At 39.8% G+C, this 25,297-nt stretch overlaps 1 protein-coding gene across 9 annotated transcripts in view; it reads right to left on the bottom strand.

The window, feature by feature from the left end:
* The window catches only part of KDM5A (lysine demethylase 5A), an 87,013-nt gene extending 67,777 nt beyond the window's left edge, over window positions 1-19,236 (bottom strand). For 3 of the 9 annotated variants that reach the window (XM_082349050.1, XM_082349054.1, XM_082349053.1), the window contains exons 1-5: window positions 18,631-19,230; window positions 16,068-16,145; window positions 14,842-14,964; window positions 7,226-7,396; window positions 5,126-5,260 (exon numbers count right to left, since the gene is read on the bottom strand). In XM_082349050.1, coding sequence (XP_082205176.1) covers window positions 5,126-5,260; window positions 7,226-7,396; window positions 14,842-14,964; window positions 16,068-16,145; window positions 18,631-18,795 — 672 coding nt within the window. In that variant the 5' untranslated portion in view covers window positions 18,796-19,230. Of the gene's footprint in view, window positions 1-5,125; window positions 5,261-7,225; window positions 7,397-14,841; window positions 14,965-16,067; window positions 16,146-18,630 lie in introns of all 9 variants that reach the window. The other 6 variants (XM_082349051.1, XM_082349055.1, XM_082349048.1 and 3 more) reach the window with 5 other exon arrangements.
* Between the last annotated feature and the right edge of the window lie 6,061 nt (window positions 19,237-25,297).

Below are 25,297 nucleotides of genomic sequence, written 5' to 3'. Positions count from 1 at the left end.
ACCAGTGTTACATCCTGAATTTAGATAATCTCTGAATGCAGGGTAATAACCAAAATTTACTTAAAATATACTTAGTCGATAAGAATAAAAATAAACCAGGATAAAATACAGACTACTTTATAAGTCTATGGCGACCTAACAGCAGACAGACACAGGCAGCCTGGACTATTAAAAGAGCACATAAGAACCAAACCAACCAAAATGGCATTTCAAAATTTATCTTTAAACTTTGGTAGGCTGACTTGGTTATATTAACCTACAGTCAGTCCAATGAAAAACATTAACACTACACATTCTTTACCACTGTTAAAGCAAAGTACATAGTAATAAAAGCTAACATAGTGAGTACATAGTATGTGCCATATCAAAGTATTCTAGTCAATTAATCCTTACAACCACCTTTTCAGACAGACAATAAAGTCCCCAAAAGTGGAAATAATATAACAACATTCTCTGTTCTTACTGGAATACAGCTAGAAATAACATCAAAAATCAAAAGGCCCTTCCACCTGGAATTTTTTCTCTATATATACATATATCACATATATCATTTATCAGAATCTCTGGAACAAAGGAAAGAAGCAATCACAGGAAATCCTGTAGTCTTAAACACAGCAATCAAAGCAAAAGAGCAGGAATAAATGAATTAAGTTCGCAACTCAAAATGCTAAGAAAACAATTACAGCATAAACTAAAAGAACTCTGTGATGCTGGATTAGGACTAGAATTATCAGTATAAGCTGAAAATATAAAGTCACAATTTTTTAAAATTGAGTTCCCAGCCCTGACCACCAGAAGGGGCTACAAGCAATGGTATCCCAGTAGGAACAAGCACACCTTGTGCTCAAATCTTGGCTTCTAAATACCATTTCCCACTAAAATGAACCAGGATTCCTTGGAAAAATGGCTGATTCCAAGTCTAAGTCACGGCGAGAAGACAATGGGATTCTTCGTGCTAGAAAGTGCTCAAAAACTGATGGAGAGGGCTTCCCTAGTGGCGCAGTGGTTGGGAATCTGCCTGCCAATGCAGGGGACATGGGTTCGAGCCCTGGTCTCGGAAGATCCCACATGCCGCGGAGCAACTAGGCCCGTGAGCCACAACTACTGAGCCTGCGCGTCTAGAGCCTGTGCTCCGCAATGGGAGAGGCCATGGCAGTGAGAAGCCCGCACACTGCGATGAAGAGTGGCCCCCGCTCGCCACAACTAGAGAAAGCCTGCACACAGCAACGAAGACCCAACACAGCCAAAAATAAATAAATTAATTAATTAATTTAAAAGAAAAAACAACTGATGGAGACTTGTCAAAGAACATATGAACCTCTTGAAGGGGCTCCTGTTAGCCAAATTTGGAACAATTCGAGTATCAAAAAGGAATAAAAAGTAGTAATAGGTTATAAGACATCTATCAAAAAACAGTCATGCTCTACAGTGAGACTAAAAAGGAGGAGGGTCACTCAAGGTTGGTTCCACAGGTATATACATTCATCAAAATTCATCAAACTGTACACTTAAGATATACACATTTTACTGTATGAAAAATAATCAAGCACGGGAGAAGAATTTTTTAAACAAAAATGCTAACTAATAAATGTAGAAGAAATGACAGAACCAGAAAATCACCTAGTTTGCAACCACCAACATAATTAACTGAGGCAAGGACTATCAATGAATGTTAAAACTATTGGGTTAAACAAATTAATGGAATAATGGAAATAATGTTATTGAAAAATAATGGAAAGTTAATGGAAAACAAGTTATTCCCACAGTCTTATAGTTTACTCTGATTACTTTTATTACAAGGAGAATAGTACATTGTAACGAAGAAATGCTGGCTCAAACTCAGTGTCACCAAAAATGGGACATACTGGCATTCTAATGTGTAAGTGTTAAGAGTTTGGTCATTCTTGATATAAACAAACTGCAATCTCAGCTTTCAAGGAACTCATTCTAGTGAGGTCACAGATGAAAAAACAATTAAAGCAGAGTATATCAAGTGATGTGACAGAGATAGGAAAGGGAAGTAGGATAACTTTCTTAACTTCCATTTCTTGTTTGGGAGACTAATCGATGGCTGTGCTTGTCACTATCACCAAGCTAGAAAATATTTTTTAAAAAAACAGATTTAGAAAAGGTGATAATGTTGGTGACATCTGAGTTTAGCTGTGTGTGGCCACCAAGGCATACATATACACACATACACTCAAGACCCCTGGTGAACAGGGAAGAAGCACGGATGTCATGACTTATTTAGGAGTCCTGAGAGACAGGTAGTAACTGAAATCACAGGGTGGGGGAGATAGCTGGGGAGAGTGAAGATAAGAAAGACTGAGAGCACTACACGAAGGGCAGAGAGAAGAGATAACAAAGATTACTGAGGAGTGGTCAGAGAGCCACGAGGGAAACGAGAAGAGAGGTGTCACAGAAGCCAAAGAAAAATCAAACTTCAAGAAATGCAAACATGATCAGAGATGAGGTAGGTTAAGAAATGAAAAAGGGGCCTCAGCATCTGACAATTATTAACTCAGTGGTAACTTGAATAGTGTAGTTTCAATGAAATTATTTAGCTCAAAGTCAGATTACAGGGTTTAAAAACCAAACAGATACTGAGGAAACTGAGAAAATATAGACGATTTTTCAGGAAACTTCTTCATGAAAAGAGGCAAGGAGTAAGGAACTATCTAGGAAGAGGGCTTCTGTTTTTAAAGCCGGAAAGGATGGGAGTGGAAGGATTACCCTTGGAGAAAAAGGCACACTCTGCCCACAGAGATAGGTAGAGATTAAGAATGAACACCAGGCTTCCCTGGTGGCACAGTGGTTGAGAATCTGCCCGCCAATGCAGGGGACACGGGTTCGAGCCCTGGTCTGGGAAGATCCCACATGCTGCGGAGCAGCTAGACCCGTGAGCCACAACTACTGAGCCTGCGCGTCTGGAGCCTGTGCTCCGCAACAAGAAAGGCCGCGATAGTGAGAGGCCTGCGCACCGCGATGAAGAGTGGCCCCCACTCGCCCCAACTAGAGAAAGCCCTCGCACAGAAACGAAGACCCAACACAGTCAAAAATAATAAATAAATAAATAAATAAAAATTATTTTAAAAAATAATTAAAAAAAAAAAAAAAAGAATGAACACCAGATAGTTTCATGTATGGGGCAAGAGGTTGAAGTTCTACCAGAAAGCCTTTACTGTCTTTCTGAAATAGAAGACTAGGAATGAGGCAGGCTGGCAATATTAATTAAGGACAAACTGCAAGTTGAAGAAATTCTTAATTGCAAATCCTCAAATGGTTCTAGTTTCTATCTAATATCAACCAATCTGACTATAGCAACAACTACTGCAATGGGTAAAAGCATTCTGTGTAGTCCCTATTCTTACATAATGAATGGCAATCATTATATAATCTGATGAAAGGCAATCAGAAATCAGCAGGACTTTTTTTTCATGGTTTCAGAAGGAACATCAAGAGATTTCACCACAAGCTGGCACCTGATTAAATGGGCCCCCTTGGGGCAACTCTTCAAAGTTGAGTCACCATGTCAAAGAGACTAGTCTTCAAGTATTTCAGGTCTTAAGACAGAATCTTCACTATATACCCAAAGACGATCAGAACTTCTGAGATCAACCATGGTAATAAAAATCACTTAACGACTAAACCAGAGTTTACTAATTTAAAATAGAGCTATTGGGACTCCCCTGGTGGCGCAGTGGTTAAGAATCCGCCTGCCAATGCAGGGGACACAGGTTCGATCCCTGGTCCAGGAAGATCCCATATGCCACGGAGCAACTAAACCAGTGTGCCACCACTACTGAGCCTGCACTCTAGAGCCCGCAAGCCACAACTACTGAAACCTGCACACCCCAGAGCCCGCACGCTGCAACTACTGAAGCCTGCGTGCCGCAACTACTGAAGCCCATGTGCTCTAGGGCCCGGGTGCTGCAACTACTGAGCCCAAGTGCTGCAACTACTGAAGCCCACGTGCCTAGCGCCCGTGCTCCGCAACAACAGAAGCCACCACAATGAGAAGCCCGCGCACCACAACAAAGAGTAGCCCCCGCTTGCCGCAACTAGAGAAAGCCCACGCGCAGCAATGAAGACCCAGTGCAGTCAAAAAAAATCAATAAATTTAAAAATTTTTAAAAACAAAATAGAGCTATCACTTTGTAAAAATTTCCATTAAATTCACATGCCCCATTCAAGACATCTACCTTTCTGCTATCAGAGTACCTAAGAAGCTAAATGATTAATCAGGAGGTTATTTAGCAAGCATAAACTCAGAACAAGGAAAGTAGATATGGCATGAAAGAGACATATCCCCTGAGCTACAGAAAAGCAAGATGAAGTACCATTAGCCTGCCTCTACAGTGACAGGACTCCTCACAACCCCAGATCCAGTATCTCTTGTTAATAGTGAACCCACTTTCCACGTGAACCACTTCCATCCTTAAATGTGTTTAGGACCCAGTTAAGCTGCTATTCCAGTTCACCCATTTGTTAATTTAAATGGGCCATATCTCAAGAGTCCTAAGGGCACCTCACTCTCCCCAGCCTACAGATTGTCTTTATCAAAAACCTTTAGAAACACAACTTCGAGGACCACAAAGAAATGGGAATAGGAAAAAGGTGGAGGGGAAGAGGGGCAGACAAAAAGAAATTAGGGCATTGTTCTTCTGATGTATTCATTAGGCTTTTAAATTATTCCAGGTCACAAGAACACTATAGAAATTACACTGGAATGGTTCGGAGACTAAGAAACTTATCCACTGGTTTTTAAAGGGATGATGAGTAAAGACAAAACCACTCTTTCCTACTCTTCTCACTTATACTAACCATGAAAATAAAATATACTAGAATTCATCAGCATGTCTATGAAATTGGCCCTACAGTATCCAGAGTCACTCTCTGAACCGCCACCCCTGTCAAAGCTGTTCAAAATTAACAAAGAACTCTCTAAATCAAATCAGACTGAAGTTTACAATCCCTTCCTTGTTCATCTCAAAGGTAAATGGAAACACGTCTCCGAGTTTTAAAGAACAACAGCGCGTGAAAAGACCTCCCAGAGCCAAGTAAGTGTTCTGCACAGTCAACGCTCTAGAAACGCCTGTCAAAAGCGGCCCATGGAAACTGATACCTGAGACTTGACACGCCTTGTTCTCTTCGGCAGAATGTTCACTCTTGTGCCCGGCTCTGGGGGAGTTTGGACATCAGTGCCAAGAACCTCAGGCTCCACTTTTTCCTTAAGATCTAAATTAGGCATTTGTACACCCTAAAGAATTGAAAGCACAGGAAGAGGGCAGATTCACTTATAAGAAATCAGATTTAAGAATAAAGAGAAAAATAATAAATTTCTAAAAAATCCCTAAAACTACATGAAACCAGATGACAATTCTCCCACCAAACTGATCTATAGATTCAAGACAATCCCTATCAAAATCCTAGCAGGCTTTTGTTGTAGAAATTGAGAAGTGGATCCCAAAATTTATGTGGAAATGCAAATTGTTTGGAAATTTTGAAAAAAGAACCAAGCGGGAGGACTTACACTACCAGATATCTAAACTTACTCTAAAGCTATGGTACTCAAGACAGCATAGTACTGGTGTTAGGGTAAAACACACAGATCAAACAAAGAACAAAACAGACTAGAAATAAACCCACATATTTATAGTCAACTGATTCTCAACAAAGGTGCCAAAGTAAATCACCTTGGTAAAGTAAATGGGAGAAGGGTAGTCTTTTAAACAAATGGTGCTGGAACAAGTGGATATTCCTATACCCCCTCCCCGCTGCCCCCAAAATGAACTTATACCTTTACCTCAGACTACACACAAAAAAACAACTCAAAATGGGTCACAGACCTAAACATAAAAGCTAAAACTATAAAAAAACAAACACCTTGGCCTTGGGTGAAGAAAAGATTTTCTTAGATATGATAACAGAAGCACAATCCGTAAAAGGGGGAGAAAATCAATAGATTACTCTTCAAATAGACACCATTATAAAAATGAAAAGACAAACCACAAACTAAAGGAAAATATTTATAAAATCATACATCTGATAAAGGACTTATATCCAGACTATTTAGCAAAATCTTAGAACAAGTATAAAATGACTGACAACCCAATTAAAAAAAGATTTGAGCAGACAGTTCATCAAGGAAGATATACAAATGGCTAATATACACATGAAAAGATGCACAACACCATTAGTCATTAGGGAAACAAAATTAAAACCACAATGAGATACCACTACACACCCACTAGAATGGCTGTAAGCAAAAAAACTGACAATACCAAGTGTTGGCAAAGATGTGGAGAAAGTGGAAGCCTCTACATTACTGGCGGGAATGTAAAATGGTTCAGCCACTTTGGAATACAATTTGGCAGTTTCTTAAAAAGTTAAACATAAACTTACCGTATAACCCAGCAATTCCACTCCTAGGTATCTACCCAAGAGAAATGAAAACGTATGTCCACACAAAGACTAGTACATGAATATTCATAGCATTATTCATAACAGCCATAAACTGGAAACAATCCAAATGTCCATAAGTGATAAATGAATAAACAAATGTGGTATATCCATACAATAGAATATTATTCAGCCATAAAGAGGGATGAAGTACGAATACTAAAACATAGATGAACCTTAAAAACATTAGTCTAAGTGAAAAAAGCCATACACAAAATCATACTGTATGATCCCATGTATGTGAAATTTCTAGAAAAGGCAAAACTACAGAGCCAGAAAGCAGATCAGGAGTTGTCCAGGTTTGAGGGTAGAAGCAAGAACCAGCTATAAACAAACACAAAGGAATTTTTGGGGCTGATGGAAGTGTTCTAAAACTGGATGGTGATGATAGTTGCATAAATGTATAATTTACTAAAGCTTATTGACTGCGTACCTACAATGGGTGAATTCTGTAGCATGTAACTTATACCTCAATAAAGCAGTTTAAAAAAAAAATACATGAAACCAAGTGGAGGCATTTTTTTTAAAAGCGTTGTCTTGCATAAGCTTACACATTTTAATAAGAAAACTTTCTTCATTCCCACTAGCCTTTATCTTGTAAACCACCAAAAATAGCTGTGATTTTTAAACTACACCTTGCTCCCCCCAAATTTCAGTACCTGGTGACATCAGAGCCAACTGCTAACTTGTTATAGTAAACAATCTAAAGTTTATATATGGCAGAGTGGATTTATCCACTCCTAAGAAAAGTGATGCATCTCACCATCAGGCTGACACCAGACTGGAAAAGCTCATATGGGTAGAGAATTCTTTCATAATGTGACTTCAAAAGAGACCCAGTTCCTTTTCCTGGCAGATATCCCAAGCGGCTACCCACTTTAGACCATTTCTTCTCTTTGGTGACCATTTCAAAACCACCTTTGCTGGCAACAATCTGAAAAGAAAGTAAAAATTATTTAGGGGAAGAGGTAGATTCATGTATTCTGACTCTACATCTTGTCTGCTAAAAGGAAAAATTATTCTGGGCCTAGATTTTAAATTTCCTTTCAAGAAATATGTGACAAAATTGAAACTCACCAACATTTAAAGTATGGAAAAGAGACAATAATTTTTGGAAGTTTTAAACTCTATTACTGGTCACTGTGCCTACCTTCAATGAACCAAGCATTCAAAAATATTTAATGAATTTATGCTTTGCACATTATGCACCTTGAGAAAATTAAACACATATATGTACTCTATAACCACATGAAATTCAAAATATAAAAATTAAAAACAGACCAAGTATAGACATGTGAATGTTATTATATAATACAAAATGAATGTAAATCCTGATACTAGAAAATATAGCAACTAACTTATAGAATTTAACAAAAATGTCAAACAAACAGTGGATTCAAAGGATATTTTGAAAAAGAGGCTATAATTTTTCAAAAAGAGAAAAGTTTTACACGGAAGATTATAAAGAAATGATGGGGAAAAATAAATTCCGGAGATGTACTAGAACATAGCACAGAATGTATTAAGGTAGGAAGTCATGGGATAAATTGGCCAATTTTTGCTGAATGCTCACATCAAACCAGCCACAGTATAGAACAGACATGTACCAAGGCCCCCATCTTCCAGAAGCTGATATGTACATCTCTCACACTCTAAAATATAGGCAGTTTTCAGTTTCACTGATGATAGAATAAAGACTGTGATGAAGTTATTTGAATTCAAAAAAATCTTCCTCTTTGAGTGTACACTACTGTACTCTACTATATCAAAAAGTTAAGAGAAAAATTAAACAGAATTACCATATGACCCAGCAATTCCACCTCTAGGGAGACAGCCAAAAGAACTGAAAGCAGGGATTCAAACAGTACCTGCATACCAGTGTTCACAGGAGCATTATTCACAATAGCCAAAAGGTAGAAACAACCCAAATATCCATCAAGAGATGAACGCATTAAAAAAATGTGGTAAAGGCATACATGGAATATTATTCAGCCTTAAAAAGGAATGAAACTCTGATACATGTGACGACATGGATGAACCCTGAAAACATCATGCTAAGTGAAATAACACAAACACAAAAAGATGAATATTGTATGATCCCATTTAAATGAGATAACCTAGCATAAGCAAATTCGTACAAAGTATGATAAAGGTTTTACCAGGTGCTACAGGGAGGGGAAAGTTCTGGAAATGGGTAGTAGTGATGGTTGTACAACACTTTGAAAATACCTAAGGCCATAAGATTGTACACTTAAAAGCAGTAAACAGTTATGTATGTTTTACCACAATTTTTTTTTACAGGCTAAGAGCACGGACTCCAGAGCCAGATTACCAGAGTTCAAATCCCAGCTCTGCTAACTCAATAGCTGTATGACCTTGGGTAAGTTACATAATTTGCATCTCAGATTCCTCACCATTATTAAAAGAGTAATAATAACAGTATCTATTCCTTATTATGAGGTTGCTGTAAAGACAAATGAAATAAAACATGAAAAGCACCAGGACAGGGACTTCCCTGGTGGTCCAGTGGGTAAGACTCCACGCTCCCAATGCAGGGGGCCCCGGTTCGATTCCTGGTCGGGGAACTAGATCCCACGTGCATGCCGCAACTAAGAGTTCGCGTGCCGCAACAAAGATTCCGCACGCAGCAACGAAGATCCCGCGTGCGGCAACTAAGACACAGCACAGCCAAAATAAATGAATGAATGAATGGATGGCACCGGGACACAGTAGGCCCTGTGTCAATGTTGGCTGTATTATAAATGTCTGTGTGGGGGGCAAGTTGGGGGTGGGGAGGAGAATATACATGCTATAAATAAGTAAAGGACACATTTTCTACTTTTGTGCTTAGGATTTTATTATAGCAAAGATGAAACTATAGCCAAAGCAAAATTCTCCTCTAGTGAAGTATTTGAAAGCTTGGTAGAAACACAGAAGTTCATGTGCACAAGAGTGGAACCCATCTTCAGTTCTTTAGCTTTTCTTATTACATCCTCAAAGAAGCTCCCTCTGTTAATGAGAGTCAACCAGGGAAAAATTATGTAGAGAAAAAAATTTATTTTTCAAATTTTGTAGTGTAGAGGAAGACACATTAAGGGTGGTTTGGATAGAGGGCTGTCTGGAAGCAAATGGATGAGTGAGAATACCTTTCATTCATAGCTTCCCAGGGTTTCTACTCTGTCAGCTACTGTTCTAGGTGCTGGAAATACAGCTATGAATAAAATAGAAATCTTTGCCCTGTTGGAGCTTACATCCTAGTGGAAGACTAAACATAACATGTCAATTTTGAAGTGACAAATGCTGTGAAAAAAATTTAAAAGAGTAATTTAAAAGCCTCCCAAGTAGGAGAATGAGGGTAAGCTGAAGCATCAAACAGTCACAAAAAGCCTCATTATAAAGTTGAAACTTGAGCAAAGACTTGAAGGAGGTGAAGGAGTTAGCCAGGCAGACGTACGGGGCAGGGAACAGCCAGCGTAAGGCCCAAGTGACAAGCCTGCCCCGCGTGCTGAGGGACCGTAAGGGAACCGCTGTGGCTGCAGCCAGCGGGGAGAAGCAGTGAAAGTCTAAGGGAGGAGACAGAAGCCCTCTCGGTAATCTGTACTTCCCAGCACAACTGCCACCATTACATAATAACCTGCTTCCGTCAGTAATGACAGAGCGGCACGCGTCCACTCATGCTTCCCACCCAGCTCTGACCGTTTCTGGCACACAGCTGTGACAATGACAGCACCACAATCCGGGATGGCCAAGAGTAAGACAAAACTAACAAAGAAATCAAAGCCATGACTTTGGCTTCATGTTTAAATACTCTATAACAATCTAATCGGGCCTAATACTATAAAAACACACAAAACCTTAATACTTGCTTTTCTTCAGCTGAGAGATTCAAGGATTACCATGCATAATTTCAAAATATAAACCATTTATTCCAAACATTTGCCATGCAATATATCACACCACTGTCATTAGAAAAACATCACATGACCCATGCCCTATAAAGAGATACATGGCACTGCACTTAAACTGAACACAATGAAGGCAACCCCTTAATTAAAACTTAACAAAAGAGTAATGCCACTCAAGGCCAAAATTTCAGTCCAATGAAATACTAAGTCCAGTTAGCAAGAGACAATTTTAACAGACAAAAAACAGCAGCAGTCTTCTACTTAAAAGCTCCCTCTCAAAGCTCCACTAAAAAGTAAGGGACAAAAAGGCATACTCCCAAGAGGACAAAAAGACCAAGAGAAAAGCAGATGTAGGAATGATAATCTAGCAAGCAAAAACAAAAAACAGACAAAAAAGCCCCAAGCACTTGCAACAGAGGAAAGCTAAAGAGAAGCTTTCGCAACATAGAACCTGGAAAGGCTTAAGAAATGGAAGCAGCAGTACCTTTAGAATTAAATTTAAAAAGAACAGTGCGGACTGAAAACCTGTATAAAGGCCATCAGACCTCCCCCAGTCAGCTCGCCAGGCAACCATCCCTCTCCAACCACAGCAGAAGACCGGAGATTTACTCTCAGGAGAGTTTGAAAAGAAGGCACTCCAACCTAAGAAAGAAACAGGTAAGTAAAGTAGAGGGTCGGTCGAACAGTCTCACATCCAACCAGTAAGAGTTCAAAAAGAGAGAAAAGGTAAGTGGAAGAAACTGTCAAAGAAGTAACACAAGAGAAATTACAAGAACTCAAAGAGGTGACTTCAGATTAAAAAGGTCATCAAGTGCAATAAACATATTCAATGAAAATTAACACATACCAGCGCATATCCACTGTGAAATCTCAAAACACTGGGAATAAAGATTAGACCCTGTGTCTTCAAGAAAAAGTCACAAGAATTAATATAGCATCATTCTTCTCAACAGCAACACTGGAAGCTAGAAGACTATGAAGTAAAGCTTTCAAAATACAATTCTGAAGTAAAATGATTTGCAATCTAGACTTCTAAACCCACCAAACTACCAATAAAGTTTAAGAGTAGAACACTTTTAGACAAGCAAAAAATTTACATTCCATTTACCTTCTTGCTCCTCAAACTAGCAAAAGAAATGTTTTACTAAAATAGGAATAAACCAAATAATAGAAAGACTTAAAACAAGGAGAAAGACAAAGGGAATTCCCAGAATGATAATAGTGAAAGAAGTTCTAAGCTGAGAGCTGACCTTAAAAAAAAAAAACTAGTCTGGACTGGAGCAGGAAAGAGAACTCCAGAGGAAGGGCTCCAAGAAGGAAATGAAACTGGCAGATTTTCTGATGGGTGAAAGCATACTGAGAGACTTATACTTCTGGAAAATCTGAAAATAAATTTTTAATAGTCACAAAGAAAACTTACAAAATGAAAAAAGGCAAGGGGACTATTAACTCCAATGAAAATAAAAACTGGTAACATAATTATAGCACACTATTAACATGAGACATAATCATAGCACACCATTAGGCACAGGTACAAATAAATTTGTATTTACACGGTCACAGCAATAATTTCTGATTAATAAAAAATTGACCTAACTACACTATAAGGGAATAGGGGACCTGAAGTACATAAGAATTTAATTTTTATATCCATTGCCAATCTCTAATAGTAGGCAATCAGTACGTATATGATATTTAACACTTAAGAATGAAGAAATAGCATAATGAGCATGTTTTTTGGAAATACGGAGATCAAAATCAAACAGCTAAAAGAACTGAAAGTGATTAGCTCTAAGGAGTAGTAAAGGGAGTGGAGAGATGAAGAAGGGAGAATGCTGGTTTTTATTTTAAGCTTTATTATTATTATTTTTTAATGTATTACTTTGACAAACATTTCTTTTAAAAATGGCTAGAATAAATGTTCCTTGCTGCACTGATTATAAACAGTAATTGCTAATGCAGAATTCCACTAAATTACAGACATTCCAAGTAACACTTTTTACTATCAAAAATAATAACCAGGGAGAAAGACAAAGTGACTCAATCAAAACAAGAAACAATCACATTGATAATTTAACGACTCAGGAGATTGAAAATCTGCTTCCCGTTAAAAAGTAGTGGAAATCAAAGTGTGTCAAAATCACGTCTAAAATAACAAATTCAAGAGATGCTCATCAGCTGTGAGCCAAAAATAATGTTTTTTCAAAGTAAAGGGCATACCTAACAACCTAAAAATATCAGAACTCTCAGTATTTTGTGCAGTTCTCAGCCTGAGCCTCTTGCTAGAAAGTAAAATGTCCCTAAGCCATTCACCAGTGATGGAGGGCAAAACAGCAGTCACCTTTGGGGAGAAGTACTGACTGGGAGGGAGAGGAAGGAGCCCACGAGAGTGCTGTAAACGCTCGGTGGTGCTTACACAAGTGTACACATACAGAAAGATCTACCCAGCTGGACATTTAAGACTCGTGCATCCCACTCTACTTCAAGCCTCAAGGTAAAGAAAAGAGTTCATGCGGTGAGAAGCAGCAATCTCACTATGACATTTAGGGAACAAAAGTATTATAAAGTATAAACAAAATAACTACAAATCAAAATGTCTGCCTTTCAGCTTTAAATCTCAGACTTATAAGCATCCTCAAGGTTAGGGGAAAGAGATGTCCATGGGCACTTAAAGACGAGCCTCCAATAAACCCCAGGACAATCAAACTTAACCTCTAATCACAATATATTTGCTAATCAATATATACTTTATAAGCAGTAGTCCCCCTCTGCACAAAAAGGAATTGGGTTTCTCAAAATGGAGTTAAACAGTCCAGATGGCAAATGTTACACAGAGTTATAAACAACTAGGTATTCAGATTAGGTTACTTCTAAAGCCTCTTCCTAATTTTGAAATGCTGTAACTCTGTAAAACCAAGAATGCAATCTACCATCAGTATAGCCTAATGTTTACCTCTTAATTGGGAAATTAATGATACAGGAACAGCTTCAATCTAATAGACTGTCTGCTTATATATTTATGCTATGAAATTCCCTACGGTATTATAAAACTAAGGTACATGGCATGAGTTTTGGTTGAAGATTACCACAACACTATTGATATTAATTAATTAAATAATTTTTGAAAATGTTTTTGTATTTTATTTAAGCTGCTTAAATCAAACCAAACATATTCAGAACCTTAAACAGCATCACATAGTAAAAGTTAGTAGGGGGGCTTCTCTGGTGGCGCAGTGGTTGAGAATCTGCCTGCCAATGCAGGGGACACGGGTTCGAGCCCTGGTCTGGGAAGATCCCACATGCCACGGAGCGACTAGGCCCGTGAGCCACAATTGCTGAGCCTGCGCGTCTGGAGCCTGTGCTCTGCAACAAGAGAGGCCGCGATAGTGAGAGGCCCGCGCACCGCGATGAAGAGTGGCCCCCACTTGCCGCAACTAGAGAAAGCCCTCGCACAGAAACGAAGACCCAACACAGTCATAAATAAATAAATAAATAAAATTAAAAAAAAAAAAAAAAAAAAGTTAGTAGGGCTTCCCTGGTGGCGCAGTGGTTAAGAATCTGCCTGCCAATGCAGGGAACACAGGTTGGAGCCCTGGTCCAGGAAGATCCCACATGCCACAACTACTGACCCTGCGCTCTAGAGCCCGCGAGCCACAACTACTGAAGCCCACGCGCCTAGAGCCCGTGCTCCACAGGAGAAGCCACCGCAATGAGGAGCCCACGCACCACAATGAAGAGTAGCCCCCGCTCGCCGCAACTAGAGAAAGTCCGCACGCAGCAACGAAGACCCAACGCAGCCATAAATAAATAAATACATACATAAATAAATACATTAAAAAAAATTGTTTTGCAAAATTCCTCAGATAATCAAGCTATCTTCATTCACAAGTCAGAGCAGTCATAGATTTTTCTTATTGTATTAGCAAAATATGTTGTCAAGGTAATCGTTACAAACCCTGTTGCAGGGCAGTTAGTTTTTTTCACATTAGGGAACGTAACATTACAAAGTTAATATTCATCCTACTGGATAATGCTGCCCTCAGTTAACCACTAACAGTACTTACAGGTATTAATACAACTGGTATGTACCACACATGAGAATGCTGAGTGACGTTAATCTCTTTAATATACCAAATTTTCAATTAAGAAGCAGAAAAAAAGCTGACAAGCTCAATATAGGACATTGTACATTTCATACAAAATAATATTAGGAGATTTGTGTCATTTCTTTTGCATACTGTGTAAACAGAACCTACTAATCTGAGTAGTTATTAAATATTAATCTCATAACAAACTATAAAATAGATTTTAAAAATAACTTGGAAATCTATCAGTTCCATTTACTCATGCTTGCATTTCATTGTCAAACAAATCCTACATAGGAAGCGATGTTTTCCATCAAGTATATCTGAAATTCCTAATTTCATAAATTCACTAGCCCCTGTTCAATTTCTTAACAAAGTACAAGCCTCACCTTGCTCAAAGCATAGAGATCCAGAATTTTTCTCTCCACCACAGGGATCTTGAGGGTAGACCCCTGAAGTTCCCAAAATTTTGCTAGTTGATCCAAGAAGTCCAATCTCACTCTGGTCATTGCCTAAGATTATTAAAATATAAAAATGAGAGATAGGAATTAAGTTATGGGTGAAAGTAAATGAGTTTTACTTAACAAAGGTACTCATTTCTTTAAAGAAATTCAGACTTCTCGTTACTGCTTAGTCCAACTTTATAAGTCAATAAAAAAGAAGCAAAATACTTCTATTAAACTTTACTAAGACAAAAAAGTTACTCCAATATATGTGAAAAGTTCTCATATTATCAACCAAAGCAATTTTTTGTAAAAGTTAACTTTAAGCTAATCAGAAAATTTAGTAAATCGAATTATTCTGTTTCTAAGCATTCTAAACCTGTCATTTCATCTAGAGATAATATGCATACTTCAAGTACACCAACCCTCCACCTCACTGATATTAAAATCCTCCATCAAGTATCTTATAAGAGACTAAAGGGGAAAAAAAAGGTACTAAAATCTCAAAAAGTAAATGTTTTAGGAGCATCAAGGAAAAAAAACTAACTCAGCATGACACATTAAGCCCTGTCTAAGATTTCTCTTTTGTACTCTGGAAGTTTTTTAACCACACTGAAGAATCTTCTGAAAATCTCAGAAACAGGAAGAACAACTATCTAAACAGATTTCAACTTAGACATTTAAGAGACATTCAAAACGTTTAAAGGGAGATCTTAATAAATCAGATTAAGAGTCCTAGAAAAGTTCTGTTAGAGCAAAAAACCAAACAAACATACAAAAAACACCTTTGAAAACTAGGTTTTTTTAATAGAAGGATTTTAATAGAAGAATTTTTAGAACTATTTTCCAAAGACTACAAGATACAGAATCCTCCAACATTAACAAAAGAAAAATGTATTAGAATAATTACCACTGAAGAAAGTGGAATTTAAGAATTCCAGTTCTCTAAAGCTAAACACTGGATATTTCCACCATGAAAAACATGGCTAGAGATAGTGTCCCACAATCCCAGTTAAGCAGAAAAAACTGTAATAATCGCAAACTTCCTTCCATTCAGTCCCAATTAACATTAATTTTGAGCCCTGGTACATGAGCTTCTTAAAGTTCTCTACCTGGAGTCCTGATATAAAGAATAGATCAGGAGACAGAAGCGGTGATGTAACAATACTCACCTCAAGTTCATTCAGACGCTGGACTCTGGGAGTAAAACGGAAGCTTTTTACTTCACATGCAAATGGAGGCTGCCAATCCTAAATAGAAAAAATTTCTTCACCATATTGGTTAATAAGCAAGGAATGCACTATTCATTCCCTTAATTTAAGGGGTGAGTTGCCACAAATCATGATGACAACAGATCAACTTACAAGTCTTCTTTAGTTAGACACTGAAAGAATAATATTTTTTAGATAAAATAATTTATTATTACTTACCTCTAACATTCTAATACTAAGCTTATTTTATCAATTTTCTCCTCAGATCTCACAGTCCCATTACTTATATCTGACAATTATGCTTTCCCCAATTACTCAAGTGGAATGCAATAAGCTCATCTCAATACAGCATCTAGTAAACATCCAAGTTTATCAAAATAAAAAGAAAATAGAATTTGAAAGAAACAAAAAAGGGTAAAACTAAAGACCAAAAGTTGATGTTTTAAAAGTACTTATGTAATTGGACAATGTGTTTTTTCATTCATGTGGAATGTGACACAGCACTTTAAAGTCTATGTTATATAAATGTTTTGTTCAAAGCCCAGCTTCTGGGCACCCAAATTTTTTTTTTAATATTAAAATTTTTAAGAAATTAGCAAACCCACAGAACAAGGACAATTTCCAGATTGGAGATGTGGTATAACTGAAATGAGACAGCACATTTCAAGTAGAGTTCCAGAGACCATAGTTTGATTTAGCCTAAACAGTAATCTATTTAAAAATGTGAAAAGTAGTAAAAAAAATTTTTATCTTACCTTGGAAACTAAAGAAATCCACGAATATTGAAATTAAATTCTGCTTGTAAAGAACATTTATTCTCAATAATAATATTGTGACACAAAGGTATATTATTTCAACCTTTTGTAAGTAACAAAAAGCTATACATATATATATATATTTTTTAACTAAAAGGAACCTTGAATAAAATTTCTAATTCATTAAGGCAATAGAATAAATGAAAATATGGTTTAGGAAAAGCCTCAGTGCTTAAGGTTTTGTCAATATCAGGTAATCTTGATAGAAAAAGAATTAAGTGAAAATAAATTTTTCATAAGAGTTAAGTGAACTTCGGGGAGGATGCCAATACACGTACCACCACTCATCAGAGCCATTATTTGTTAATCCTTTGCTTGCAAGTGACAGTCTATAATCTTAATCAAATTCATTGAGCATAAGGGAAGTAGACTACCTGAGTTTTAGAAACAAATAGATTGATCTAGATTCAAAATCTACTTTGCCATTGCCCAAGATCACACATCTGATAAGTTATTTAATTTATCCAGACTTGTCTCATCTGTAAAATGACCTTATTTACCTACTAAGGCTTCAAAGAATATGAAATGAAAAAGTCTGTAAGTGCCACCTTAGCTGCTCCTCCTCCTCCCTCCATCTAAGCTCTTTTTATTCACTGTGGTAGTTTGCACACTTCTGTGGCAGTTTGTGGTGAGAGCAGAAGCTTTTTAAAATGCAACAAGGTGCAAAAGGACTGTATTTTATTTTATTACCAGTAGACAAAACATAAAGCATATCCCTTTAAGGAGCACTAAGACATGGTTCACAAACTTTAATGTTCATTAAGAATCAAGAGAGTACTTGCTAGAAAAGCAGTTTCTAGAACTTCCATATCCCGAAACTGATTCCAGTCTGGGAATGAGGCCTAGGGATCTGCATTTTAACAAGCATCCGGTCGACCCTAGTGCAGGTGGTCCAGGAACATCATTTGGAAAGCACTGGACCTAACGGGTAGAGAGAAAAACCTTTTGACCTTGAGCAAATCCTCAACCTCTTGGGGCACTAATCCCCGCAAAACAAAGAGTAGTATCAGCTTTCCTCACCGTAAAGACTGAGGATCGTAACTAACCTAGAGGGAAACCCAGTTATGTGCAACAACTGCGATTCTTACGTTTTTAAGATTTCAACGTTTTCTTCCACCTCCATTATTGACAAATCTTTTCTAAACCTCGAAATGTTTAAAATAATTGCTGCTTTTTCCTTCTCCTCCCCCGGGAAGACTTTTTTTCACTGCAGCAGTAATCAGTCTGGGGTGCTTGTTTGGTGATACCACCCCAAAGGACAACTAGAGCTCAGATTACCATTTAAGAAACCTTAGCCCTGAGATGAGGCCTGCAGATACTTAATAAATCAAGCGTCAGCAGGGCTAGGATAAAGCAAGAGCCGACGGAACGGCAGTTTTTCCTATCACAGTGTAACGAGGATTATACGCGAGGGTAGGGCTGTCGCGTCACGATACTTCAGTCACCTTACGGCCAACGAAAGGCCGAAAGCCTTTGTTACCCTTGCCCACAACCCAAGAGGGGAAGAAAAGTATCAGTTCCCAAGCTCTTGGCGGATAGGCCCCCGAGACACGACTCTCTGGCGTCCAAACATGCCTACATAAGACCCCAAAGAAACCAAAGCGGAAACACGCAGAAACTTAAAAGTCCAGGCGTCGAGAGCCCAGGGCGAGCGAACGCGAAAGGGCAACGGACCGGGAAGTCGAGCTAAGCCGATCAGACTCCAGTACCTTGGGCGGTCGGATTTTACAGATGCCGGTTTTCTCCGCCAGGGGCCGGATGCGGCCGATGAAGCTGAGGGGGTCTGTGAACTCCTCCCAGCTGGGCTCAAAGACCGGGCACTCCGGAGGCGGCACGAACTCCGCCGCGTAGCCCCCCGGCCCCACGGCCGCCATGGTGGCACCGGGGGCCCACGGGGAGAAGGGCTGGCTGGGGCCCGGCGATCACCCTCACGTCCCCTGACAGGGGCCGAAGCTCATCTTCTCGGGCGAGACCCGCTCGACACACGCACCCCAAAACCGCTTCCTCCGGCGTTTGTTATTGTTTCCTTCGGGGCTTTTCCTCTCGGGTCGGGGCTCACCGGAAGTCAGCGTGCGACCAAATCCCTCCGCCACCAGAAACAGGATCCGTCCGCAGCGACGTGTCGCCCCACTGCGCGACCTTCTTTCCCCCTCCCTCTCCCGGCAACGCAGGTCGCGCCTTGGCTCCTCGTGCGCCCAAGTTCCGCGCTGCCGACGACTCCCGGCGGCACAGCCCGGCGGCCCCGCCGCCCCTCCTACTGGGCGGTGGGGGAAGCGGCCGGACCGAGCGGAGCGCTCTTCCGGCGCGGAGGATGCGTAATGCGCCGGGGGCAGAGGTTCTACTTCCGGCGAGCGGAGCCTGGTGCCCCTTTGTGTACAAATGGACCGGAACACAAGCAACCGGACCTCGCAGGGCTGCCTGTTTCAACCTCCGTGTCTGTCTGTTTCCAGATAACTACCTTTTCCGGCATCTCTCTTTTTTTAGTCCTTTCACTGTTAGTGTCCCTTTCGAATAATCTCGTTCGGCCACTTTAATCCGCCCCATCTCCATAGCAACAAGTTCGGGTCCAGCCCACCCGCCCGAATCTCCCCGCGGGCCGGCCTTCGCCACCATCCGGTAATTGATTTCGTCCTCAGAGAAGCAACGGCTGTTGACCTTGCTTTTCCAACCGTTGAAGCCTTTCTCAGTTTTCTGTAACAGCTACGGCAGCTGTTCTGGCCCTGCTTGTCGATCATCTCTGTGCCGGCGGGCATAGCCGCTTCCTCCAAGTTGCTGAGAATGACGCAGAAAGTACTAAAGAAGAAACCGTGAAACGGTAGTTCTTGTATTATCTATTGGAAGGAAGACTTACTTCCCAGGGCTTGATCTCAGCTTCCCCCAGGACCTAAATTGCCAGCTATGGCTAATGACTGCCGAATCTGTACTTGCAGCCTGGACTCCTCTCTTGAGTTACAAGCCAGTACATCTAGCTACCTACTGCAACTCCACTTTGGTAAACTCAACGTGCCTTGAACTCATAGTTCCCCAATGTTTTTTCAGTGTTTCCAGTTTCCACGAATGACTTCATCCATCTATTCAGTTGCCTGATCCAGAAATCCAGAAATAATCCTTAACTTTTGTTCTCTCACTACCCACATACAACCCTGGGTCAAGTCTGGAGATTCTATCACCTAAAAACCTTAAATCCACCCATGTCTCCATCCAAATTATCACGATCCTAATTTAAGTTCTCTCTCCCCTGGATTGTCATATAACAGCTCAGTTCTTGCCTCCTGTCAAATCTCTTTCCACTTATTTATCAGGTTGCTTGGTCTAAAGTCCAGAATTCACCTCGTCACTTTTCATCTCCAAACTCAACTCCAGGGACTTCCCTGGCGGTCCAGTGGTTAAGACTCCGTGCTCCCAGTGCAGGGGGCATGGGTTTGATCCCTGGTCGGGGAACTAAGATCCCTGCAAGCCGCATGGCACAGCCAAAAACAAACCAAAAACCAAAACCAAAAAAACCAAACTTGACAACTTCAAATTCCTTTACTGTTTGCTGTCTTACCCCCAAGCTTCCTCTCTTATGCTTCTCCATATAGTATACAGAAACTTTTGTGGTGACTTCAATGCTTTCTCACCTCTGAGCTTCACAGATAATGTTTCCCCACCCCCACAGTTTCCTATATCCCTTTTCTGGCTAAATTCCTACTCATTCTTTATCAGATGAAGTTTGAAGGCAGTTTGCAGGAGAATTCCATCTTGCCTGGGGAGGCTGGCTTTCCGTTCTAGTCAAGCCTTCAACTGATAGGATGAGGCCCACCCACATTATGGAGGGCAATCTGCTGTACTTAAAAGTTCATTGATTAGATGTTAATCTCATCCAAAAAACACCCTCCAAGTTAACACATCACACACGTTAACATAAATATATTTGATGAGTAATAACAATATTTTCCAAAAGAAATTTAGTGAAAAGAGTGGCACTGGTTTACAGTTTTTGAAAATTTTAAAAAATATTTAGCTTAGTGGCATCCAGCTAGATTCTCATATCTATTTCTGCCCTCAATCTGTTGTGATATGTTGTTTGGGTTAAAATATATGAAGAAAATCCAACACCACACAGATGTGAATGGAAAAGGGACAAGTATTTTTTAAAATTTTAGCCTTTTCAAATCATTGTAATTTCTTTGAGGCTAGCAATGTGGAATCTAAAATTTTATCAATGAACTTTTTGTACTCTGTTATATTAAAATGGTAGTCAACATTTGTCCTTGAATGGATTTTTTACCCAGTCATGATTTTGTAACATCATGCATGGATCAGTTCAAAAATGTTGGTTCACTGAGTTATACAGATCTTCCAAATGTTGATGCATATCATATATTATTTTTTAAATCACAAAAATATTACCATTGATCTTATCAGAAAATTGGGAAGCTGTCAGACTCATACTGACAGAAACAAGTTTTCCAAAATTACAATTTTCACTTGAAAAGCTCAAATATTTATTATCAACAAATACCGTCCATTGTGTCCACTGAAGAGATGGGCTCACATTGTTCATCTTCAAGAAAATGTCTGTCAAAAACCTAGATCTGAATAACTATAGTTTGTCTATTAGGCCTTCTGGTGTTCCATGAAAAAAATGGCTAGTTTAGCTTGTAAGTGTTTTCCCTTGAGCAAACACTCCCACTTCTGTGTGCAGAGGTACACCATGTGTACCCCATTTCATCACAGACTATTTAAAAAGACATGTATTAAAGAGTCAAGGTTTATTAAAATGAATCATTTTTACTGCTTCATCTGGTATTCTTAAGTAAAACTGGATTTTTTTATACCGTGAGTGCATGTTATGAAGACCACTTCTACAGTGTCTTGGTGCCACTGTGATGTGTGTGTGCTACAGGACCAGCAATTTCACCCACCATTGCATTTGCACCATTGGGGCAAATATCATTGGTGAAAAAGGAAAATAGCATCTTAGTATTAGTATGAAAATACTTTTGACTGCAAGACTTTCAGAAAGTGTCTCAGGGACCAAAGGGGTTTGGGGACAAACAGGAGTCTGTAGACCACACTTTGAGAACTGCTGGTTTATCCTATAATTTGAATTAACATAATAAAGGAGAAAGGACTGGAAAAGATCTACTTTAAAAAGAGGAAAGAGGGACTTCCCTGGTGGCGCAGTGGTTAAGAATCCGCCTGACACAAGTGATCTCCAAATTCTTATGAACTGCTGCTGTGCAATATTGAATTAATCCCTTCCTTTATAACTTCCTTTTCTGTATCTTAATGTTTAAATGAAAGATCACTATGTTAAAAACTCTGGGGACTTCCCTGGCTGTCCAGTGCTTAAGACTCTGCACTTCCACTGCAGGGGGCACAGGTTCGATCCCTGGTTGGGAAACTAAGATCCCACATGCCATGTGGCGTGGCCAAAAAAACAACAACAACTCTGATATAAATGTATTTTCTTAACCAAAGCTCCTCTATATTTGCCTTCTCTTTCTTCTCCTGGAATACTATGCTGTACTAACTGAACTTATTATTGGCTTCACCATTGCCTTAAAATTCCACAATTTTTGAAAAAAATTTAAATCTTGACATATTCTTCATATGTAATTGATAGTTTTATTTTATCTCTTCTTCAAGACAATCAATGAAAATATTTGTACCTAAATTGAAGTCGACAGAAACTACTTGCAAATTATCACTTTTTATTGTCCTCCCTTAATTAAGGTATCAACAACTACTTTCAAATCATTCATATTTAAACACTCATATTTAATCTATGGCTACGTTCCCTCAAAGTGTCCACAGCTTATGCTTTATCCAAGATATTAGTATTAGTTACTTGATTATGATTTAATTTGTATGACCTTGAATGGATTCCTAATCACCTATCCTTTTCCACTGAGCAGACAAAGGACTGCTGTAAGGCGAGGCACATCATTATTGATGAATTTAGCTAGATGCCAGGCAATCTTCTACGTGCTGGATATATGGGCAACGAGTAACAACAACAAGAAGACAACATGTCTCCTCACAGAACTTAGATTTTAGCGGTGAGGAGAGAAAATCATAAGCACTAGCAAATATATACTTTTCTAGGCAGTGATGAGGTCTTTTAAAAAGTAAAGAAGGGAGGGTGTGGAGGGTGTTTATGGGGGGATAGGGCGGTCAGAGAAGGACTCAAGATTGATGACATCTGAATAGAAGCTATGCTATAAAATATATAATGACAGCTTGCTACATGAATATCAAAGGGAAGGAATAACATCCAATTAAGGAGATGGTATTTGCATTGGCCTTGGTAGAAATTTATGAAGATTCATGGAAAGGGTCAATCCAGATAGAAGAGTGTGAGCCAAAGCTGGAAAGTGCATGCTACATTCAGGAAATAACTAGTTATTTATTATAACAGAGAAAGTGTGGTCAGATTGTGGCAGTGTTTGAGTGCCCTATTACTATCTGGATTTCATTCTCTACTCTGTGGGGAGTCACCAGAAGTTATGAGCAGGAGTATTGAGACAGGCTGAGACCTGGGACCCGGGACCTTTTACTGCAGTGCTTGCAGCTGAACAAACATCTTCTCCTCCAGCAGCAGAGCACAAAGAAACTATAAGGAACTAAAAATAACTGCGTGCATGTGTGGTCGGGGCATATTATGAACAATAAGATACAACAAGGCCAAAACCCACCTGCCACGATCCCTGCACACAGCACCACCAGAGGTGTGGGCAGACCACCTAAGCCACCCCTCTGGCCCGACCCACCAATCCGCCCCCACCCTCACCGCATTTGAGGGACCATCTCACCACCCCCCAATCCGGGAGCCAGCAAAGACACCTGTTTACTTGTTTTCACTCCTTCCTGCTGCAGCATGAGCTCCAATAAAGCCTTGCCTGAATTTCTCTTCTGGCCTCATCAATTTCTAATGATTAAAGAGTCCAAGAACCCAGGTCAGTAACAGCATGACCTATCCAGAAGTGTGCTTTAAAAAAAAAAGAAAGAAAAAGCACCTTTTATAGAATGGATTGGAGAAGGAAAAAAAAACCTGAGGCAAAAACACCAGTTAGAAACCTATTGAAGTAATCCAAGTTAAAGGTAATGAGACACAGAGTGGAAACAAATAGTAAGATATAAATTTGAGAACTAGTAGGAAGGTAAGATCACCATGATTTGCTTTTTAAAAAAATGCAGGTGCCAAAAGAGAGACAAAAATACTGAGCCAAGGTGTCTGGGAAAATCTTGATGTAACTAACAGAAAATCACAAAAGGGGAATAAAAGCAGATTTAGAAGATGGCAAGTTCCTTTTAGACTTCCTTAGGTCTCAGACCAGTGAAGAGTCCCAGCTTTTCTGTACCAGTAGTGTTACCAACCAGGGTCCTTGGATTCTTCAATCAATAGAAATTGGTAAGAGGCCAGACGAGGAATTAAGGCAAGGCTTTATTGGGACTCATTCTGCAGCAGGGAGGGAGTGAAAACAAGTAACAGGTGCCCTTGCTCAATCCCGCGCCGGAGGGGGTGGCTTAGGGGGTCTGCCCACCCCCCTGGTGGTGCTGTGTGCAGGGATCGTGGCAGGTGGGTTTTGGCCTTGTTGTATCTTACTGTTCCTGTTTTGCCCCAACTGTGCAGGCATTCAGTTATTTTTAGTCTCTCATAGTTTCTTTGTATTCTGTTGCTGGCGGAGACGTTTGTCCAGGTGCAAGCATTGCAGTAAAGGGTCCCACATCCCAGCCTGTCTCAGTAGCTGCAGCTCTGAGATTAAAGTGCCTTTCCCCCTACACCCAACTCTTCTGCAAAGATGAGACAATTAGCTTTTGAACTAACTTATATGATCAAAGACAGTTTCTCACGCCTCTCAGGAAAAGGAGGACGTGTCTGCTACCTGATAAAAATAACATTTATATACATACTCCTCTGACTGTAGAAATTGATCCACAGGTCCTCTCTTGGCTCTAGGCCATCAGGTCATTGAAGGAGTGGTCTTAGACTCTTCACCTCCTTGAGATAAATTCGTACATTCCAACTCATAATAATCCTGTGATTATGCACAGCATTTCTGCACCATCTTTCATGAAAACAAAGTAGTTGAGAAAGCCTAAACTGGGAGCCCTAAAGTGCGCCAGAACTAGGGCGTCGGACCCCAAACATCAACACCACCGGTACTGGGAGGCGCTCGGTTGCGGCCATACCGCCTCCTCCATCCAGAGCTGTGTGCAGAAGGAAAACTACATTTCCCGGCGACCTCTGCGGGGCAAGGCGCGCGAGGGAGGGCGGGAATGGGGCGGGCCTCTGTGTGAAAAGCTTTTCTATTGGTGCGCAATCCAGAGGGCTTTGTAAACCAGTGGGCGATTGGACGGGATCTTGCACGTTCCGTGGCGCCGCGA

The sequence above is a fragment of the Balaenoptera borealis genome (assembly GCF_965194805.1).
Source record: "Balaenoptera borealis genome assembly, chromosome: 13".
Lineage (NCBI taxonomy): Eukaryota > Metazoa > Chordata > Mammalia > Artiodactyla > Balaenopteridae > Balaenoptera > Balaenoptera borealis.
Note: the sequence above shows the minus strand (reverse complement) of the source record. Positions and strands in the feature narration are given on the sequence as shown.